Source organism: Nerophis lumbriciformis, linkage group LG21 (genome assembly GCF_033978685.3).
Source record: "Nerophis lumbriciformis linkage group LG21, RoL_Nlum_v2.1, whole genome shotgun sequence".
Lineage (NCBI taxonomy): Eukaryota > Metazoa > Chordata > Actinopteri > Syngnathiformes > Syngnathidae > Nerophis > Nerophis lumbriciformis.
The window spans coordinates 21006501-21028853 of NC_084568.2; the positions used below are offsets into that span (position 1 = coordinate 21006501).

The window sequence follows — 22353 nt, forward strand, 5'->3', positions numbered from 1 at the left end:
AGGATGTCGAAAGGAGACTTTTTTTTTTATTGCAAACGGTTGATCCAACATTAAAACTTGTCATGACACTTTCTCAAACCAATCGCACACTTCAAAATAGAAGCGCTAGGCTTTACATCTAGTTAAACTACATTTAGGGTTTCTCCTTAATGTACGGCTTCCTGTTAGCCACCAAACCTAACAAAATAGTGTAATATAATGTATTGTAGCGTTCCGGCTGGCTGAATTAATCTGTAAATTATTTTATAATATGTTCTGGTCGAGTTGTCAATTTCAGAATGATTAGCAGGCTCAATATTACATTTTATTATTTAATAGAGAAGGTTAAAACATTGTCACGAATGAAGCTACCCCCGTGAAAATTATCTGTCTTGGGTACACTTATTATTGATGAAAAATTATACCTATCTGCAATTCACTTTGAGTTAACTGATCGCGGAAAATTATTTTAATCGTTTAACAGCCATAATATATATATATATATATATATATATATATATATATATATATATATATATATATATATATATATATATATAAATATATACATATATATATATTTTTTTTTTTTTTATATATACATACAAATATATAAATAAATACATATACATACATACATACATACATACATACATACATACATACATACATACATACATACATATACATACATACATACATACATACATACATACATACATACATACATACATATATATATATATATATATATATATATATATATATATATATACATACATACATATTAGGGCTGCAAATCTTTGGGTGTCCCACGATTCGATTCAATATTGATTCTTGGGGTCACGATTCGATTCAAAATCGATTTTTTTTTTTCGATTCAACGCAATGTTCGATTCAAAAATGATATTTTCCCGATTCAAAACGATTCTCTCTTCATTCAATACATAGGATTTCAGCAGGATCTACCCCAGTCTGCTGACATGCAAGCAGAGTAGTAGATTATTGTAAAAAGCTTTTATAATTGGAAAGGACAATGTTTTATCAACTGATTGCAATAATGTAAAGTGGTTTTAACTATTAAATGAACCAAAAATATGACTTATTTTATCTTTGTGAAAATATTGGACACAGTGTGTTGTCAAGCTTATGAGATGCGATGCAAGTGTAAGCCACTGTGACTCTATTGTTCTTTTTTTTAAATTTTTTATAAATGTCTAATCATAATGTCAATGAGGGATTTTTAATCACTGCTATGTTGAAATTGTAACTAATATTGATACTGTTGTTGATAATATTCATTTTTCTGTGTCGTGTTTGTGTCTCCTGGGTCGGGTTTGATTTTGGAATTGGATTGCATTGTTATGGTATTAGTGTGTATTGTTTTGTTGGATTGATCAATTTAAAAAAAAAATGAAAAAAAACATTTATTAAAAAAAAAATCGATTTAAAAAAAAAAAAAGAGAATTGATTCTGAATTGCACAACGTGAGAAACGCGATTTGAATTCAAATCGATTTTTTCCCACACCCCTAGTAACTTACACATCTGTGAAGGCACTATTAATGCTGAGAGGTATATACAGGTTTTGGAGCAACATATGTTGCCATCCAAGCAACGTTATCATGGACGCCGCTGCTTATTTCAGAAAGACAATGCCAAGCCATGTGTTACAAGTTCATAGTAAAAAGAGTGCGGGTACTAGACTGGCCTGCCTGTAGTCCAGACCTGTCTCCCATTGAAAATGTGTGGCGCAATATGAAGCCCAAAATACGACAACGGAGACCCTGGACTGTTGAACAACTTAAGCTGTACATCAAGCAAGAATGGGAAAGAATTCCACCTGAAAAGCTTCAAAAATTGGTCTCCTCAGTTCCCAAGCGTTTACTGAGTGTTGTTAAAAGGAAAGGCCATGTAAAACAGTGGTAAAAATGCCCCTGTGCCAACTTCTTTGCAATGTGTTGCTGCCATTATATTTTATTTGCAAAAAAAAAAAATTCTCAGTTCGAACATTAAATATCTTGTCTTTGCAGTCTACTCAATTGAATATAAATTATATAATTATTATTCTGTTTTTATTTACGAATTACACAGCATGCCAACTTCACTGGTTTTGGGTTTTGTACTTGGTATTGGATCAATACCCACATATGTAGTATCGCCCAAAACTGATGTTCTGTAACAGCTTCTTCCCTCAGGCCGTAAGACTCTTGAACGCATCATAATTAAATAATCCCCTCAACTCCCCCCAAAATGGATTAACTCGCTGGAATAAAAAAGACAATATAACATACATCCATAAACGTGGACGCATGTGAAAAAGTGCAATATATTTATAACTCCACCTGAGCTTAGAACATCTGGAAGGAAAGGACACACACGTGCGGATGTTGTTTCTGGAGCAGCATTCAACAGCATCATCCCACAGCACTTGGTGAGCAAACTGGCCCCCCTTGGATTCAGTACCCCCTATGCAACTGGCTGCTTGACTTCCTCACAGACAGACCCCAGTCTGTGAGAGTGGGCAACAACACCTCCAGTGCCATCTTCCTGAGCACCGGCTCCCCCAAGGGCTGCGTCCTGAGTCCGCTGCTGTTCATATTGATGACCCATGACTGCTGCGCCAGGTCCACTACTAGCCACATTGTGAAGTATGCAGACGACACGACAGTAGTGGGCCTCATCCGTGACAACAATGACATGGACTACAGGGAGGAGGTGAAACATCTGGTTGACTGGTGCAGAACCAACAACCTGGTCCTGAATGTCAACAAGACCAAGGAGATCATTGTTGACTTCAGGAAGCACCAGTCCAGCCACGCTCCACTCTTCATCAACGGCACAGCGGTGGAGATAGTAAGCAGCACCAAGTTCCTGGGGGGGCAGATAACTGACAATATAACCTGGTCCATACACACCGGTGCTCTTGTAAAAAGAGTTTAGTAGCGCACACACTTTTTGCGTCGGATGAAACGAGCACAGCTCCCTCCCCCCATTCTCACTACATTCTACAGAGGCACTATAGAGAGCCTGCTGACCAACAGCATCTCTGTCTGGACTGGAGCCTGCAGTGCCTCAGACTGGAAGTCTCTGCAGAGAGTAGTGAGGACAGCGGCAAAGATCATCAGGACTCCTCTTCCTCCTATCCAGGAGATCGCAAAAAACCGCTGCCTGACCAGGGCTCAGAAAATCTGCAAAGACTCCTCCCACCCCCACCTTCAAGATGGCGGCCACATGGTAGCAGGCTGAGTGTGTCGCGTCGGCTCCTTCATGCCTAATTAACTTTAAATCCGCCGATACTAACTCTCTCCTAACAACACATTAAACCAATAAGTTTGCTGTTTGCACATGTTTATTTTCTGATTCCTCTAAAAATGCCGAAAACCAGAGGAAATCAGACTGATGCGGAACCCGAACTGTCTATGGCGTCTTTGACCACTTTGCTCGAGTCCCATCGGGAATCTCTATCCAAAGATTTCAAAACTTCGCTCGCAGCTATAGAGAGCAAACTGGACGAAGTACAAGCCACAGTATCTGCAAATTCTGCCAAACTTCTAAATCTTGAGATTACGGCTAATGACATGGAGAGCCGCGTGCGAACTCTGGAAACATCCATTACAGCAATAGTAGGCAAAAATACCAAACTGGCAGTCAAAGTTTTAGACCTTGAGTCCCGCAGCCGCCGCAATAATATCAGAATAATTGGCTTACCTGAATCCATTGAGGGTCCACAACCTACTGCTTTCTTCTCCAACATGCTGGTGGAAGTCTTCAGCGACATCCTGGACTCCCCACCCGAATGCGAGCGCGCCCACAGGTCCCTCGCCCCCAAACCTCCAGCAAGCCAGCGACCGAGACCGGTTATCATCAAGCTCCTCAGGTTCCAGGAAAAGGACGCGATTATCCGGGAAGCCCGGTCCAAGAGAGGAAAGCTGAAGTTCCGTGGTCACTCTATCTTGGTCTTTGACGATTATCCACCCGAAGTTGTTGATCAGCGAAAGGAATACAGCGATGTCATGTTGAAGCTCTTCAAGTTAGGTCTCAGACCTGCCCTGCGTTACCCAGCCAAACTTTCCATCATGGTGGAGACAGGCAGGAGATCCCTCTCCTCGGTCGATGAGGCTAAGGCATTCATCGTGACCCGGGCTGCGAGCTGCAACTTGGGTGTTGAGCCAGCTACTGAGGCGGCAAACGACTAACGTGACTTGCTACACGGTAAGGCTAACGTTAGCTAGCCAGCTAACACACCATAACTTTCTCGGAGCAGAGTGACATTAACATTAACATACATCTCTCCTAACTGATCTACCAGCCCACGCCTTCACGTTGCGCTTTAAAGTCAATATGTACAATCCCACGCGTTGATGTTCCTCATATTGTTCACAGCGTTTGTTGATGTTTTGGTTTTCTCTGAAGTGAAATTAGCGCAGGCTACACCTGGCTCTGATACACACGTGACATTCTTGTTATTGTTTTGGTCTCGTATTGGCCGTATTTTCTTTTTACCTCGCGGGGTGGCGCTGATGTGCCTCGGAACTGGTCCAAAACCTGACTGTTAGTTGGGACCTCTCCTTTTTGGTAAGAAATTGTACGTTTTCGTGGGACTCATACGCCCATCGGGGTGACTACGCGTGACATTTGGTGGGTTGTTGGCGGGTTGGGGGAGGTGCGTGAATGTTTATTTTCTCGGCATGTCATGTCATATTCATACATTGAAGGGGATTGATGCGATCCTATGCTAAATGGAAGCAGCTTTTTCCAGTATGTATGGTACGAGTGTGTGTGAATGTGAGTGTCCATGTATGAGTATTTACTATTTGAATGCCATCCCAGCAGGCAAACCTGACTACTTTCATATATTATTTTATGGGTTTTGAAGACCTTGACACAGTTGGAGATTTACAGCACTGCATTGGTATTGAGAATAATATAAACTGCAATGTCTATGACCCTGAGCAATTAAAGTCCTTATATGATCTTTATAATTACTCATTTTTACATTTGAATATTAGAAGCCTGAATAAACATCACACTGATTTAGCCTCTCTACTTTCCAATATGAGCTGTATGTTTAACTTTATTGCCTGTAGTGAATCGTGGCTTTCTGATTCCTCATATATTGATCTGTTTAGACTGGATGGATACAATTTACATGTAAAAAATAGACCCAGTGGAAGAGGTGGAGGTGTGTGCCTCTATGTCCAGAACAATCTTCATGCCAAAGTATGTAACATCACCCTAGAAGATGATCTCTGTGAATCCTTGTTCATGGAGATCAACAACAAAGGAAAAAAGTTAATTGTTGGAGTACTCTATCGTCCTCCTGACCAGAGGTGGGTAGAGTAGCCAGAAATTGTACTCAAGTAAGAGTACTGTTACTTTAGAGATTTATTACTCAAGTAAAAGTAAGGAGTAGTCACCCAAATATTTACTTGAGTAAAAGTAAAAAGTATGTTGTAAAAAAACTACTCAAGTACTGAGTAACTGATGAGTAACATACACACACATATCATATATATATATACACACACACACACATATATACATATATATATATATATATACAAACACATATATATATATATATATATATATATATATATATATATATATATATATATATATATATACATACATTGATATATACAGTATATAATTTATATATATATTTTTTGCCGTTTTTGTTTACATGTTAATAGTGTTTTAATGAATATACATGCATGTTTAACACATATAGATTCCTTTCTTTCATGAAGACAAGAATATAAGTTGGTGTATTACCTGATTCTGATGACTTGCATTGATTGGAATCAGACAGTAGTGATGACAAACGTCCATGTTTTCAAATGGAGGAGAAAAAAAGTTCCTCCTTTCTGTCTAATACCACATGAAAGTGGTTGGTTTTTGGCATCTTATATGTCCAGCTTCCATATTCGTTTTTATACACTTTATAAGAAATACATTGGCGGCAAACTCCGTAGCTTGCTAGCTTGTTTGCGCAGGCTTTCGGAGACTCTTATTTTGAAAGCGCAGGCGCGATGGAGCGGCACTTTTATTGTGAAGACAGGAACTGTGCAGTCAGTCTTTAGGCTTTTGACGGGGTGTACGAAATGGTAACGCCCCAATAAGTTTTTCAACTTGTTTAAGTCAGGTCATGTGACCCCTGGCTCTGTTTGATTGGTCCAACGTCACCAGTGACTGTATTTGTTGAAACACAGGCACTATGAAGGTCTGTCTGACAGACCAAAACAAACAAAGCGTGCATTAACAGATCGATAAAAATTAGTAGCGAGTAGCGAGCTGAATGTAGATAAAAGTAGCGGAGTAAAAGTAGCGTTTCTTCTCTATAAATATACTCAAGTAAAAGTAAAAGTATGTTGCATTAAAACTACTCTTAGAAGTACAATTTATCCCAAAAGTTACTCAAGTAGATGTAACGGAGTAAATGTAGCGCGTTACTACCCACCTCTGCTCCTGACTCACCTCTTGACACTTTTCTTTCCAAATTGGATGAACTATTACTCAGTCTAAATAAACTAAACAAAAACTGCATCCTTCTTGGTGACTTTAATATTGATATTTCCAAGGACGATGGAGCAAAACTGAACTTTATCAACACGTTACATTCTTCTTCCTTCTTCCCCACCATCAATAGGTTCACTCGAGTCACAGATGCCTCAAAAACAATAATCGATAACATTATTACTAACATCCGTAATACAAAGCTCGTGACAGGGGTGGTGCAATCCGATATCACAGACCACTTTCCCATTATACTATTCTTTGACTCTGGCAAAACTCCCTCCTCCCCACCTCCTAAAGGTAAAACCAAAATACTCAACAATACAACTCTACTACACCTAAATAATAATCTGCTTGCCAGGAAATGGGACTCTGTGTTTAATTGCACCTGTCCTGATGCTGCATATGAACATCTGATTAAAATGATTCAGGATGCTATTCACCCTCCAATGGGCTCACCACCCATAGCAGGGGCCATAGAGGTCGGGTGCAATGTGAGCTGGGCGGTAGCCGAAGGCAGGGCACTTGGCGGTTCGATCCTCGGCTACAGAAGCTAGCTCTTGGGACGTGGAACGTCACCTCGCTGGGGGGGAAGGAGCCTGAGCTAGTGCGCGAGGTAGAGAAGTTCCGGTTGGATATAGTCGGACTCACCTCGACGCACAGCAAGGGCTCTGGAACCAGTTCTCTCGAGAGGGGCTGGACTCTCTTCCACTCTGGCGTTGCCAGCAGTGAGAGGCGACGGGCTGGGGTGGCAATTCTTGTTGCCCCCCGGCTCAGAGCCTGCATGTTGGAGTTCAACCCGGTGGACGAGAGGGTAGCTTCCCTCCGCCTTCGGGTGGGGGGACGGATCCTGACTGTTGTTTGCGCTTACGCGCCAAACAACAGCTCAGAGTACCCACCCTTTTTGGATTCACTCGAGGGAGTACTTGAGAGTGCTCCCCCGGGTGATTCCCTCGTTCTACTGGGGGACTTCAACGCTCATATTAGCAACGACAGTGAAACCTGGAGAGGCGTGATTGGGAAGAATGGCCGCCCGGATCTGAACCCGAGTGGTGTTTTGTTATTGGACTTTTGTGCCCGTCACGGATTGTCCATAGCGAACACCATGTTCAAGCATAAGGGTGTCCATATATGCACTTGGCACCAGGACACCCTAGGCCGCAGTTCTATGATCGACTTTGTAGTTGTGTCATCGGATTTGCGGCCTCATGTTTTGGACACTCGGGTGAAGAGAGGGGCGGAGCTTTCTACCGATCACCACCTGGTGGTGAGTTGGCTGCGATGGTGGGGGAGGATGCCGGACAGACCTGGCAGGCCCAAACGCATTGTGAGGGTTTGCTGGGAACGTCTGGCAGAGTCTCCTGTCAGAGAGAGTTTCAATTCCCACCTCCGGAAGAACTTTGAACATGTCACGAGGGAGGTGCTGGACATTGAGTCCGAGTGGACCATGTTCCGCACCTCTATTGTCGAGGCGGCTGATTGGAGCTGTGGCCGCAAGGTAGTTGGTGCCTGTCGTGGCGGTAATCCTAGAACCCGTTGGTGGACACCGGCGGTGAGGGATGCCGTCAAGCTGAAGAAGGAGTCCTATCGGGTTCTTTTGGCTCATGGGACTCCTGAGGCAGCGGACAGGTACCGACGGGCCAAGCGGTGTGCGGCTTCAGCTGTCGCGGAGGCAAAAACTCGGACATGGGAGGAGTTCGGGGAAGCCATGGAAAGCGACTTCCGGACGGCTTCGAAGCGATTCTGGACCACCATCCGCTTCCTCAGGAAGGGGAAGCAGTGCACTACCAACACCGTGTATGGTGCGGATGGTGTTCTGCTGACCTCGACTGCGGAAGTTGTGGATCGGTGGAGGGAATACTTCGAAGACCTCCTCAATCCCACCAACACGTCTTCCTATGAGGAAGCAGTGCCTGGGGAATCTGTGGTGGGCTCTCCTATTTCTGGGGCTGAGGTTGCTGAGGTAGTTAGAAAGCTCCTCGGTGGCAAGGCCCCGGGGGTGGATGAGAACCGCCCGGAGTTCCTTAAGGCTCTGGATGCTGTAGGGCTGTCTTGGTTGACAAGACTCTGCAGCATCGCGTGGACATCGGGGGCAGTACCTCTGGATTGGCAGACCGGGGTGGTGGTTCCTCTCTTTAAAAAGGGGAACCGGAGGGTGTGTTCTAACTATCGTGGGATCACACTCCTCAGCCTTCCCGGTAAGGTCTATTCAGGTGTACTGGAGAGGAGGTTACGCCGGATAGTCGAACCTCGGATTCAGGAGGAACAGTGTGGTTTTCGTCCTGGTCGTGGAACTGTGGACCAGCTCTATACTCTCGGCAGGGTCCTTGAGGGTGCATGGGAGTTTGCCCAACCAGTCTACATGTGCTTTGTGGACTTGGAGAAGGCATTCGACCGTGTCCCTCGGGAAGTCCTGTGGGGAGTGCTCAGAGAGTATGGGGTTTCGGACTGTCTGATTGTGGCGGTCCGCTCCCTGTATGATCAGTGTCAGAGCTTGGTTCGCATTGCCGGCAGTAAGTCGGACACGTTTCCGGTGAGGGTTGGACTCCGCCAAGGCTGCCCTTTGTCACCGATTCTGTTCATAACTTTTATGGACAGAATTTCTAGGCGCAGTCAAGGCGTTGAGGGGATCCGGTTTGGTGGCTGCAAGATTAGGTCTCTGCTTTTTGCAGATGATTTGGTCCTGATGGCTTCATCTGGCCAGGATCTTCAGCTCTCACTGGATCGGTTCGCAGCTGAGTGTGAAGCGACTGGGATGAGAATCAGCACCTCCAAGTCCGAGTCCATGGTTCTCGCCCGGAAAAGGGTGGAGTGCCATCTCCGGGTTGGGGAGGAGATCTTGCCCCAAGTGGAGGAGTTCAAGTACCTCGGAGTCTTGTTCACGAGTGAGGGAAGAGTGGATCGTGAGATCGACAGGCGGATCGGTGCGGCGTCTTCAGTAATGCGGACGCTGTATCGATCCGTTGTGGTGAAGAAGGAGTTGAGCCGGAAGGCAAAGCTCTCAATTTACCGGTCGATCTACGTTCCCATCCTCACCTATGGTCATGAGCTTTGGGTTATGACCGAAAGGACAAGATCACGGGTACAAGCGGCCGAAATGAGTTTCCTCCGCCGGGTGGCGGGGCTCTCCCTTAGAGATAGGGTGAGAAGCTCTGTCATCCGGGGGGAGCTCAAAGTAAAGCCGCTGTTCCTCCACATCGAGAGGAGCCAGATGAGGTGGTTCGGGCATCTGGTCAGGATGCCACCCGAGCGCCTCCCTAAGGAGGTGTTTAGGGCATGTCCGACCGGTAGGAGGCCACGAGGAAGACCCAGGACACGTTGGGAAGACTATGTCTCCCGGCTGGCCTGGGAACGCCTCGGGATCCCCCGGGAGGAGCTGGACGAAGTGGCTGGGGAGAGGGAAGTCTGGGCTTCCCTGCTTAGGCTGCTGCCCCCGCGACCCGACCTCGGATAAGCGGAAGAAGATGGATGGATGGATGGATGGAGGATGCTATTCAGGAAACAATCCCTGAAAAAACTATCAAAAATCATACCTCAGAAAAAAATCCCTGGATTACAAGGAGGATCTTAAAGTCCATCAGACAAAAGCATAAACTCTACAAATGTTATATTTCGAACCCTACTACTGTCAACAAAGAAAAATACACAAATTATAGAAATAAATTAACTCATATTATCAGGAAAAGTAAGCGCAACTATTATTCTGAACTATTACAAGCATCGCAGGGGGATTGTAGGAGAACATGGAACGTGTTGAATACTGTTCTCAACAAGGGACATAAGGCCCCTGTTGTTCCGGATACAGGGTCAAATAGGGCTGATCTTGCCAATAGTTTTAATACCTTTTTTGCTTCTATTGGGGAAAACCTATCCAGTAAAATAGGTCAACCTCCAGGGTATTCCTTTAAAGAATTTTTATCAGGCAGCTACCCTAGCTCCTTTTTCATGCAGCCAACCGACATCAATGAGCTTTATACGATCATTATGGACCTAAAGTCATCACATACAGCTGGAGTGGACGGGATATGTAGCAAAATCTTGAAAGCCATAGCAAATGTGATCATAAATCCTCTCTGTCACTGTATAAACCTGTCACTTAGTGCTGGCATTGTACCCAAAATGTCCAAAGTGGCAAAAATAATCCCAATTTTTAAATCAGGTGATAAAAATAATATGAACAATTATAGTCCAATTTCAATTTTACCAACATTTTCAAAAATATTTGAGAAAGTGGTCTATAACCGACTGAATGGCTTTCTGGAAAAACTAAATATCCTTGTCCCCTCCCAATATGGTTTTCGTAAAAAAAGCACCACCTGTATGGCTATACTCGACCTTTTGGAAAAGGTCAATGACTGTATTAAAAGAAGGAAAATGCGGTATTGGCATTTTTTTTTATCTATCCAAGGCCTTTGACACAATAGACTTTGAGATCTTATTGTATAAGCTATATCACTATGGTGTCAGAGGGATACCTCTCGATTGGTTCCGCTCTTACCTATACGGAAGGCAGCAATGTGTATGCGTCAATGATTACAATTCACCCTGTATGACCATAAATTATGGGGTTCCCCAGGGATCCATCTTGGGGCCTCTCCTTTTTATCCTATACATAAATGATTTTGTAAACTCCTCCGAAACTTTTTATAAAATAATTTTTGCTGACGATACAAATTTGTTTACCTCACACAGGAGCCTACACCATCTACAAGTAACTGTCAATTCAGAGCTTGTGAAAGTAGATTCCTGGTTCAAATGCAATAAGCTCTCACTTAATGTAAATAAAACAAATTTTATTCTATTTCGTTCTAATAAAAACGGGACAAATACTGAGCACTGCCATATCAACATCAATGGGCAGGAAATACAGAGAGTGAACTCCACAAAATTCCTGGGGGTCATCATTGACGAGTACCTCAATTTCAAATGTCACATTAGCCATCTGTTAAACAAATTATCCAAATATGTTGGCCTGTTCTTTCACCTTCGTCATTATCTTCCTCTTTATGCTCTACTCACACTATATAAAACTCTCTTTGAACCACATCTAAACTACTGTAATGTCATCTGGTGTAACACCTTCCCTACCTACCTCCACAAATTAGAATCCATGCAAAAGAAAATTATACGGGCCCTGTCATGGTCCAAGTTTAATGCCCCCACTCGACATCTATTCCATAATTATCATCTCTTAAGACTGACAAGAGTTCAATATTTATCAAAATGCTTGTTTAACCTATCAAGTCATTTACAGGCTGAATTTAAGGCTCTGTAGCTTGGTTCCTATCTACCATCCCCAGCATGCCCACAACACTCGTAACTTAGATTTGATATCAGGGAAACATCGTTTACTGGATTGTACCACTCGAAGTGTTGTATGCAGGGGACCAAAGATTTGGAACCGGCTTAATGAGAGCCTCAAGATGCTGTATCCATTCTCCAACTTCAAAAATAAACTAAAAACTTATCTATTAACCACCTATATTTAATGCCTCATGTGGGGTAGACTACTGTTGGGTTTTGCATGGTTGAATGAATGTATGTATGTATGTGTATGCTTGCTTTAGTACTATTATCTTGTGTTAATCATATAGCGTTGTTTTTTGTTTTGTTTTTTGTTGTTGTACTTGCTACCATGTTCCATCATTTCATGTATATACTATCCTCTGGACCCCCTGTCAAAAGCTTCTTCTAGCTTATTTGGGGGACCCTTTCACATACCAACATCTTTAAATGATGATATTTCACTACTATTGTATTTGTTATATGGTATTGTGAATAAACTTGAACTTGAAACTTGAAACACCAAGGACTGTTTTCACTGCTGAACTCTCGAAAGAGGTTCCGCAGCCTCCGAAGCAGAACCTCCAGGTTCTGTAACAGCTTCTTCCCTCAGGCCGTAAGACTCTTGAACGCATCATAATTAAATTATCCCCTCAACTCCCCCCAAAATGGATTAACTCGCTGGAATAAAAAAGACAATATCATCCATAAACGTGAACGCATGTGAAAAAGTGCAATATATTTATCTGTACAGTAATCTATTTATTTATTTATATATATTTATTTATTTTATATATATATTTATATATTATTTATATATATTTATTTATTTATGTATGCACCTTACTGCTTTTTTATCCTGCACTACCATGAGCTTATATAACGAAATATCGTTCTTATCTGTGCTGTAAAGTTCAAATTTGATTGACAATAAAAAGGAAGTTTATGTCTAGTTCTAAAGTATCCAAACTGCAGAAGAATAAGTCATTATTACCTTTGAACAGAAGCGTAGATAGAACATGTTAAAACAGAAAGTAAGATGATATTAACAGTAAATAAACAAGTAGATTAATACAAGTTTTGATTAAATAATACAACTGTAAATGGTGTATGTTACTGCAAATGTCAGCAACTAAATTAGGAGCCTTTTTAACCTGTTTTAAAATTTTTCTAATATTGATTCTTTGTTGGATCTGTTCCTGTCTCTGAATCAACTACATCGAGCTGTGCTCTGCAAGTTTGCCTTCCGAAGATAGGTATCGATCCAACAACGATGTAAAAGGCAATGTATCGATTTTACGAATACTAGAAAAAGGAAAACATTGGATTTAAGAACGATAAGCTTCATATGAAGTTAAGCACTTTTAATGATAAGGACATTAAACATCACTCAAGTCAGCCTGCCCGTCTGTGGTGTCATTGTATTTTTCTAAATAAACTAATATTGTACCTAGAATTGCATCAGCAACATCAAATTATGAGTCAAATTGAATCGTTGTTAAAATGAATCTGTGGAGAGGGGCGTGGTTCGCGCGTTCCCTGCGGGCGGGGTGTGTGCGGAGGCCGGCCATGAAGCAGCAGACAGGTGAGTGGATGACTCAGCTGGAACGAGTTATCTAATCACCTGTTCCTTTATTAAGCAGCGTCGGAGACCATGAGGCAGAGGGACCTGGAAAGCAGATGAAAAGCCACGGAAGAGTGCTGAAAAGCCGAAAAGAGAGACATTGTGAGGAGGAGGAGAGCTGAAAAGCCGACAGAGACTTGTGTGAGAATATAATTAAAAGAATTGTAAAACGCCGATCCAAAGTGTTGTGCCCTTTCCTGTGGTCCCAGAAGAACCCGAGACAGAGACGTCTTCACAGTGGCACCCAACAAGACGAACCACAGAAATGTCGACAACATCCCCGCTGGAGGCGCTGGGCCAAGTGTTGGCCGAGGTGTGAACGGCAAGCCGGCAGCAGACACAGGTGCTGCAGGCATTAATGGACAGAGCAGAGGCGGCGGGAGGAATGTCCGCCATGAAACGCATGGTGGAGGGGTAGGACCCCCAGACATTCCTCGATGTCTTTGAGGCCACGGCGACATCGTGCAGGTGGCCGGAGGAGGAATGGGGCGCGAAGCTGCTGCCGCTCCTGGTGGGGGAGGCGCAGCGGGCGGCGGTGAGTCTCCCGGCGTCCGCTCGCATGCAGTATGCAAACTTGAGCTGCGCCATACTGGATCGGGTCGGCAGCAGCCCCGAAGACCATCGTCGGAAGTTCCGGGCCATGATGTTGGGGCCAGGGGACCGGCCCTTCGTACTGGCATTTCAACTTCGAGACGCAGCAACCCGTTGGCTCCAGCCAAACGGACTGGACCCAAAAATGCTGGAGGCCATCGTCCTGGAGCGATTCGTGGAGACAATCCCGGCCAGGACCTCCGCGTGGGTACGGTACCACAGCCCCCCGGACGTCAAAGCTGCGGTGAAACTGGCGGAGGAACACCTGGCGGTACAGAGGGAGACAACAACCAAAACGGCCAAGGGACCCACCCCAGCACCCCACCGACGACTCGCCCCGCTCTGGGGGGGGGTGGAGGGAGAGTCTCCGCAGTGGCAACCAAGCCAGCCTGAGCCACCCGGAATCACCGAACAGGTTCACCACACGGACATAAAAAAAGAATACGCACCCACACACACCCAGAGACAGACGACAAGGGGGGGAACACGGGGTCATAATATGTCTATGGTTTGTGCATTTCAGGGTACCGACGCTGCGGGGAGAGGGCTTCCCTCGCAGATGGCACCTCAAACCTCAGGGCCGGTGTGCTGGAGGTGCGGACGGCCCGGGCACGTGCGCCGGGAGTGCTCCCTGATGGAGGTGGGGCAGGTGTTGCGGGTTGTCGGGCCTCCAGCACCCGCCCCCGATCGGTGGGGAGACGTACTGTGTCCCGGTAAGGGTACAAGGGGGTACATATCGGGCGATGGTGGATTCGGGCTGAAAACAGTCCATGATCCACCAAAACCTGGTTTGGCCCGGGGCGTTGAGGCAGGCGACACGGGTGAAAATTAGGTGTATTCATGGGGATGTGCACGAGTACCCTATGGTGCCAGTGGAAATTATATACAAGGAACAAAAGCATAAGGTTAAGGTTGCCGTAAGCGCGCAACTTACGCACCCCGTAATTCTAGGGACGAATTGGCCGGGATTTAACCATTTGGTGACACAATGTGTGGGGTTGCGTTCACGGACAGTCGGCGAGGGGAGTATCCGCGCGGTTCTCAGCGGCGACGCGGCTTCATCCAGTGCTGCCGAGCGGGAACCGGTGGGGGCTTCGCGGGAGGTCCCCCCGTCCCCCCGATGGCAACCTACTGAGGACTTTCCCCTCGAGCAGTCCCGTGATGAAACCTTGCGCGAGGCCTGGGACCAGGTGGATTATATTGACGGTCAGCTGGTGCGCCCGGGGAAAGCGCGGGTATTCCCCCATTTTTCAATTATTAGGGATAGATTATACAGAGTGGGCCGTGACACTCAAACTGGGGAGGAACACACCCAGTTGTTGGTGCCAAAACACCGCCGGGAAATGGTTTTCCAGGCGGCGCATTTTAATCCCATGTCTGGCCACTTAGGGTATGATAAAACACTTAATCGGGTAATGGTCCGATTCTATTGGCCAGGCCTCCGGGCAGACGTGCGCCGTTGGTGCGCTGCCTGCCCGGACTGCCAGCTGGTGAACCCAGCGGCCACCCCAAAGGCGCCCTTGCGCCCATTACCGCTCATGGAGGTCCCGTTCGAAAGAATTGGGATGGACCTCATCGGACCATTTCACCCGAGCACACGGGGATACCGCTTTGTGTTAGTCCTGGTGGATTACGCAACGCGTTATCCCGAAGCAGTACCTTTGCGCTCCATCTCTGCCAAGAGTGTTGCGCAAGCGCTGTTTCAGGTCATCACCCGAGTTGGAATCCCGAAAGAGATTCTGACTGACCAAGGCACGTCCTTTATGTCGCGCACGATAAAGGAACTCTACGGGTTACTGGGAATTAAAGCGATCCGCACCAGTGTATACCATCCGCAAACGGATGGGCTGGTGGAGAGATTAAATAAAACGCTGAAAACCATGATCCGTAAGTTTATGCACGAGGACAAACAGAATTGGGATAAATGGTTGGACCCCCTAATGTTTGCGATGCGGGAGGTACCCCAGGCCTCCGTTGGTTTTGCACCTTTTGAGTTGTTGTACGGCCGGAGGCCTCGCGGAGTGCTGGACGTCATTAAAGAAAGCTGGGAGGAGGGTCCAAGCTACAGCAAAAATGAAATTCAATACGTCATGGACATGCGAGCAAAACTCCACAAGGTGGGGCACTTGTCACGTGAGAATTTGCTCCGTGCCCAAGAACGTCAGCGGCGCACGTATAACAGGGGGACCCAACTACGCAAATTCACACCGGGAGAAAAAGTACTTGTATTGCTTCCAACCTCAAACTCCAAATTACTTGCAAAGTGGCAGGGACCCTTTGAGGTCGCACGGCAAGTGGGTGATGTCGATTATGAGGTTCGGCGCTCGGACCGACGCGGAGACACTCAGATCTACCATTTGAACCTGCTGAAGACATGGAAAGAGGCGGAGCCTGTTTCCATGGTGACAGTAGTGGGGGAGGAGGAGGAGTTGGGGCCGGAGATCCCGCGCTCTGGCCCGGCCCCCCGGCTGTCCTGTGACGACCAGCTCACATCAGCACAGAGGGCGGATGTGGCTGAGTTACAGCGGCGCTTCTCTGATGTGTTCTCCTCGCGGCCCGGTCGCACGGATCTCATCCGACATCATATTGAGACCAGCCCGGGGGTTACGGTGCGGTCTCGGCCATATCGGCTTCCCGAACACAAGCGCAAAGTAGTTCGGGAGGAATTAAAAACTATGCTTGAGTTGGGGGTCATAGAAGAATCCCACAGCGCGTGGTGCAGTCCCATTGTTCTGGTTGGGAAGAAGGATGGGACTGTGCGGTTCTGTGTGGATTACCGCAGGGTGAATGAACAATCACGGTTTGACGCGTACCCAATGCCTCGGGTCGACGAGCTCCTGGATCGGCTAGGCACTGCTCAATTTTTCACGACACTGGATTTGACCAATGGCTACTGGCAGATTCCCTTGTCACCAGAGTCCCGAGAAAAAACGGCCTTTTGCACTCCGGACGGTTTGTACCAATTTGTGACACTTCCGTTTGGCTTGTTCGGTGCGCCCGCCACGTTCCAGCGTCTCATGGACCGAGTGCTGCGCGCAGATGGCCGTGACCGATTTTCTCTCTCGGCCCGCTATAGGGGGTGGGGGGGAGTGAGCGCGGCCGGACGGCTGCCCGGCCTCAAATCTGGCGGTGGAGGCATGTGGAGAGGGGCGTGGTTCGCGCGTTCCCTGCGGGCGGGGTGTGTGCGGAGGCCGGCCATGAAGCAGCAGACAGGTGAGTGGATGACTCAGCTGGAACGAGTTATCTAATCACCTGTTCCTTTATTAAGCAGCGTCGGAGACCATGAGGGAGAGGGACCTGGAAAGCAGATGAAAAGCCACGGAAGAGTGCTGAAAAGCCGAAAAGAGAGACATTGTGAGGAGGAGGAGAGCTGAAAAGCCGACAGAGACTTGTGTGAGAATATAATTAAAAGAATTGTAAAACGCCGATCCAAAGTGTTGTGCCCTTTCCTGTGGTCCCAGAAGAACCCGAGACAGAGACGTCTTCACAGAATCATTACACCCTATAGCAGGGGCCGGCAACCCAACATGTTGAAGAGCCATATTGGACCAAAAATACAAAAAAAAAATCTGTCTGGAGACGCAAAAAGTTAAAAGCCTTATGTAAGTGTTATAATGAAGGAAACACATTAAGTAACTATCTCAGAGGGTTCGATAACTCCTGGAACTTACTGGTGTGTGTGGTAAATTAGATGTGTGTGTCCAAGTTAAAGGAAAGGACAGGCTGTCTTCTTCTATTGGATTTATTACAATCCTTGCAAGCTGGGTAAGGTTTGCTGTGGTCTAAAAACAACATGGTAATTTTTGTTGTGGTCTGGAACAACATAGCACACAACCAGTAATGCAGCCAATGTTACATACAGATAATGTGTCATGAGACATGCAAATATAAATTAAATACACAGAGGACATACAGTAAGTAAAGGACATTACATGAGCTCAATATACCTACACAAAAGGCATAATGATGCAATATGTACACACAGCTAGCTTAAATAGCATGTTAGCATGGATTATTAGCACTCCACGCAAGTCAATAACATCAACAAAGCTCACCTTTGTGCATTCACGCACAGCATAAAATGTTTGGTGGACAAAATGAGACAAAGAAGGAGTGGAATAAAACACGTCTTTCTGTGGCAGCGACGGAGAAAGTTGTAGACATAAACCAACAACGGTGAGTTCAAGGACCGCCAAAAATAGTAGGACAAAACGGTGCTGGCCAAATACTATCATCAGTGAAGCATAAACTCAAACATATTAATCAGTGGTCTTTGTAACAATTAGGAAGGTTTGTGTCATGTTTGTCCTCCTACAGAAACATTATTAAAACAACAAATATATTTTTCTCACATCTTTTTCCATTTTTTAAAAAGCTCCAGCGAGCCACAAGGGCGATGCTAAAGAGTCGTATGCTGCTCGAGAGCAGCGGGTTGCTGACCCCTGCCCTATAGTCTATGCAATCGTGTGTGCACAATATGTATTATTTATTGCAGATTTTTTGGTCTTTTGTTGTGCTTCACTTTGTAGAAATGGCGACGCTGAAGTGGCGTCAGCGATGTGCTCTTTTAATGTATTGCCAACCACATCATTTCCCCATTGTGGGATGAATTAAGCCTATATTATCCTATCATATTTTAAATGATATATCGCAACATGAATTATAGGTCATATTGCTCATCCCTAGTTAAAAGTCCCCTTCTTTTTTTCTTGTGAATAATTTTGTGAAGAATGGTGTGTTTGTCCGCCACGGAGATTTCGGGCCAGGGCATACAATAACTTGGTTTTCTTTGGTACATGTAAACGTACTGAATGCCTCATGTGACTGACCAAAGCTGGACGTTTCTAAAGCATGCGTTTGTCTTCTTGTGTCCTGCAGACGTCTGTGAAGATCATCATCTCCCTGAGCACCAGGAGTGGAGCTCCAGGATGGAGCAGGAGGAGCCACAGATCTCCCACGTTAAGGAGGAAGACGAAGAGTCACAGACTCCTCTCGTTAAAAAGGAAGAGGAAGACCCACGGACCCCCCACATCAAAGAGGAAGAGGAGGAAATCAGTATCAGGCAGGAGGGAGAGCATCTTAAATGGTTGGAGGAGTTCCCAGTGATTGGTGTGATTGTGAAGAGTGAAGATTATGAGGTAAAAGTTGAAAGTGAGGAGAATATAGAGGTGGAGCCTCCAAGCAGCAGCTCAATTCAACACATGACAACAGAAGCTGATGGAGACCACACTGAGTATGAAGACTCTAAAGCTGATAAGACATGTCACACTGACAACACACGCTTTAAATGTTCTCACTGTGACAAAACTTTTAAACGCCCTAGTGGTCTTAAAAGACACATGAGAATACACACTGGAGAAAAACCCTTTTCCTGCTCAGAATGTGGTAAAAGTTTTTTACGAAAATATGTGTTGAACGAACACATGCTGAGACACTCTGGAGAAAAGCCTTTTTCTTGTTCAATCTGCGGTAAAAATTTTATACAAAGTCACTATGTGAAAGTACACATGAGATTACACACCGGAGAAAAACCAAATACCTGTTCAATCTGTGGGAAAGGTTTTGTAAGACGTTCCAATTTGAAAGCACACATGAGAACACACACTAGAGAAAAACCCTTTTCCTGCTCGTTATGTGGTAAAGGTTTTGCTCAAATAAATTTGTTGAAAGAACACATGCAAATACACACTGGAGAAAAACGTTTTTCCTGCTCAGCATGTGGTAAAGGTTTTGCACGGACACTTTTTTTGAAAGAACACATGAGTATACACACCGGAGAAAAACCTTTTTCCTGCTCAGTATGTGGTAAAAGCTTTGCCCGAAAGATATTGTTGAAGGAACACTTGAGAACACACACTGGAGAAAAACCCTTTTCCTGCTCGGTATGTGATAAAGGTTTTGCTCACAAAAGTTTGTTGAAAGAACACATGCAAATACACACTGGAGAAAAACCTTTTTCCTGCTCAGTATGTGGTAAAGGTTTTTCACGGAGACATTTGTTGATAGAACACATTAGAATACACACGGGAGAAAAACCTTTTTCCTGCTCAGTATGTGGTAAAGGCTTTGCCGGGAAGAAATTGTTGAAGGGACACTTGAGAACACACACTGGAGAAAAACCTTTTTCCTGCTCAGCATGTGGTAAAGGTTTTGCACGGACACATATGTTGAAAGAACACATGAGAATACACACGGGAGAAAAACCTTTTTCCTGCTCAGCATGTGGTAAAGGTTTTGCACGGAACCATTTGTTGAAAGAACACATGAGAATACACACGGGAGAAAAACCTTTTTCCTGCTCAGTATGCGGTAAAAGCTTTGCCCGAAAGAAATTGTTGAAGGAACACATGAGAATACACACTGGAGAAAACCCTTTTTCCTGTTCAATCTGTGGTAAAAGTTTTGCACGCTCAAATATGTTCAAAGTACACATGAGAACACACACAGGTGAGAAAGTGTTGAGTTGCAGTGTGTGCGGTGAAAGATTCTCTTATAAGTACCAGTGTAAGAAACACACGTGTGCTGGTGAGAACAGCAGTAGCAAATGAAGTCAAAACTTTGTTAACTTTGACTTTCTAACATCAGTACATTTAACATGTGTCACATCATTGGTGTGTAACACCATCCATGCATTCATTTTCTACCGCTTGTCCCTTTCAAACTTGTTAATATACTTCTACTATTTATAACTAGATATTTTAGATTATTGCTTTTTTCAGTCAAGTACATGGATTAATATATATCATTGTGTAGTTTTATTTAAAATTGAACCGAACAATTTAACTGTAAAGGTGACAATAAACTGCACAAAACATATGTGACATACATTAAACATAGTATGTGTATATAGATATTAATAATTCACTTTTATACTAACAAGAGTTTTATATTGGGACGGCGTGGCGCAGTGGAAGAATGGCCGTGCGCGACCCGAGGGTCCCTGGTTCAATCCCCACCTAGTACCAACCTCGTCATGTCCGTTGTGTCCTGAGCAAGACACTTCACCCTTGCTCCTGATGGGTGCTGGTTAGCGCCTTGCATGGCAGCTCCCTCCATCAGTGTGTGAATGTGTGTGTGAATGGGTAAATGTGGAAGTAGTGTCAAAGCGCTTTGAGTACCTTGAAGGTAGAAAAGCGCTATACAAGTACAACCCATTTATCATTTATATATGTATTTGAAATAACGTAGTGTTACATATTTTCATTTATAATTGTAAATGATTCCATCGATGAACTCCTTTATTTCCATTTCTCCATTTTCTACCGTGTGTCCCTTTTGGGGTCGTGGGTGGTGCTGGAGCCTATTGCAGCTCCTTTATTTCATAAACATATTTGTTTGACATTTCTAATTGTATTATTGAGTGAAAATGACTGCATTTTATTTCCATGGGGAGCTCTGAAATCACAGGATGCCAATGATGCACATTCCATTTTGTTGTTTATCCTCAAAAAAAAATTACATCAAAAATCGGATTTATATATTGCATTTCTATCATTTCATCAATACAACGAGACATAATACATTATTACACTATTGTAATGGAAGTTAAACAATCTTGTTTTATTTATTCAGTTTTTAAATGTACATCAGTGCCGTCAAGTGGTTCAGTATGGTCCCAAGACATAGACCTTAAAGAGGAACTGTACCCTTTTTTTTGGAAATGTGCTTATTGTTCACAAATATTATGAGAGACAAAAAGACAAAATGTTTTTTGGGGTTTTTTTTTTGCATTCTAACATGTAGAAATTGGCTGGTTCTTGGTAGCGAGCAATGCAGCTAATTTTAGCAATCAATTCTACCTCTAAATCACTTTAAAAATGCATTCAAAAACTGTCAACAATACTTCATTTATGTTCTGTAACTGGTATAATAACCAAACTATAGCAACATTAGTGTTGTTGGAGCAAACACTGAGGAACTCTTTTTCTAGTGTAGTAACACACCGGCGTACTTCTGTATTAGCCATAATAGCTAGCTACGGAAAGAGATTAGCTAGCTTCTACGTCAGCACAAAACGTGTTTGAGTTTTAAAATAGCATGGCTGCGAGGTCCACAATTATAAAGTCGTCACTCTCGCCCCACTCTCCCGGCTTCAGTCTGCTCCAACGTCTCACTCTTCCTTCGTGCTCGCTTCTACAAACAGCAGTTCATCCTTTGTATATTCAGCTTCAAAAATAAAAGGTTGTGAATCCTCATTTGTCCAAAAATAGTCGTCTTTGTTGTTTGTTACCAAGTCTGCCATGATTACAACACACGCGTGTTGTCTCCGGAAGTAGGAACACACATGTGTTGCCGGAAGTTAGCAGTGCGTTGCTATGGAAACGGAAATTATTGCGCTTAAAAAAATCACTTCCG

The 22353-nt window shown here is 44.5% G+C and overlaps 1 protein-coding gene across 6 annotated transcripts in view; it reads left to right on the forward strand.

Annotated features, from left to right (window-relative positions):
- The window catches only part of LOC133620962 (uncharacterized), a 55862-nt gene that overhangs the window by 19351 nt on the left and 14158 nt on the right, over nt 1-22353 (forward strand). The window contains exons 2-4 of one of the 6 annotated variants that reach the window (XM_072915566.1): nt 13424-14711; nt 17270-17391; nt 18877-22193. The exons of 1 other annotated variant lie outside the window; for it this stretch is intronic. In XM_072915566.1, the coding sequence (XP_072771667.1) occupies nt 18927-20546 (1620 nt within the window). In that variant the 5' untranslated portion in view covers nt 13424-14711; nt 17270-17391; nt 18877-18926 and the 3' untranslated portion in view covers nt 20547-22193. Of the gene's footprint in view, nt 1-13423; nt 14712-17269; nt 18468-18876; nt 22194-22353 lie in introns of those variants that run through there. 4 more of the 6 variants (XM_061982673.2, XM_061982675.2, XM_061982674.1 and 1 more) reach the window with 4 other exon arrangements.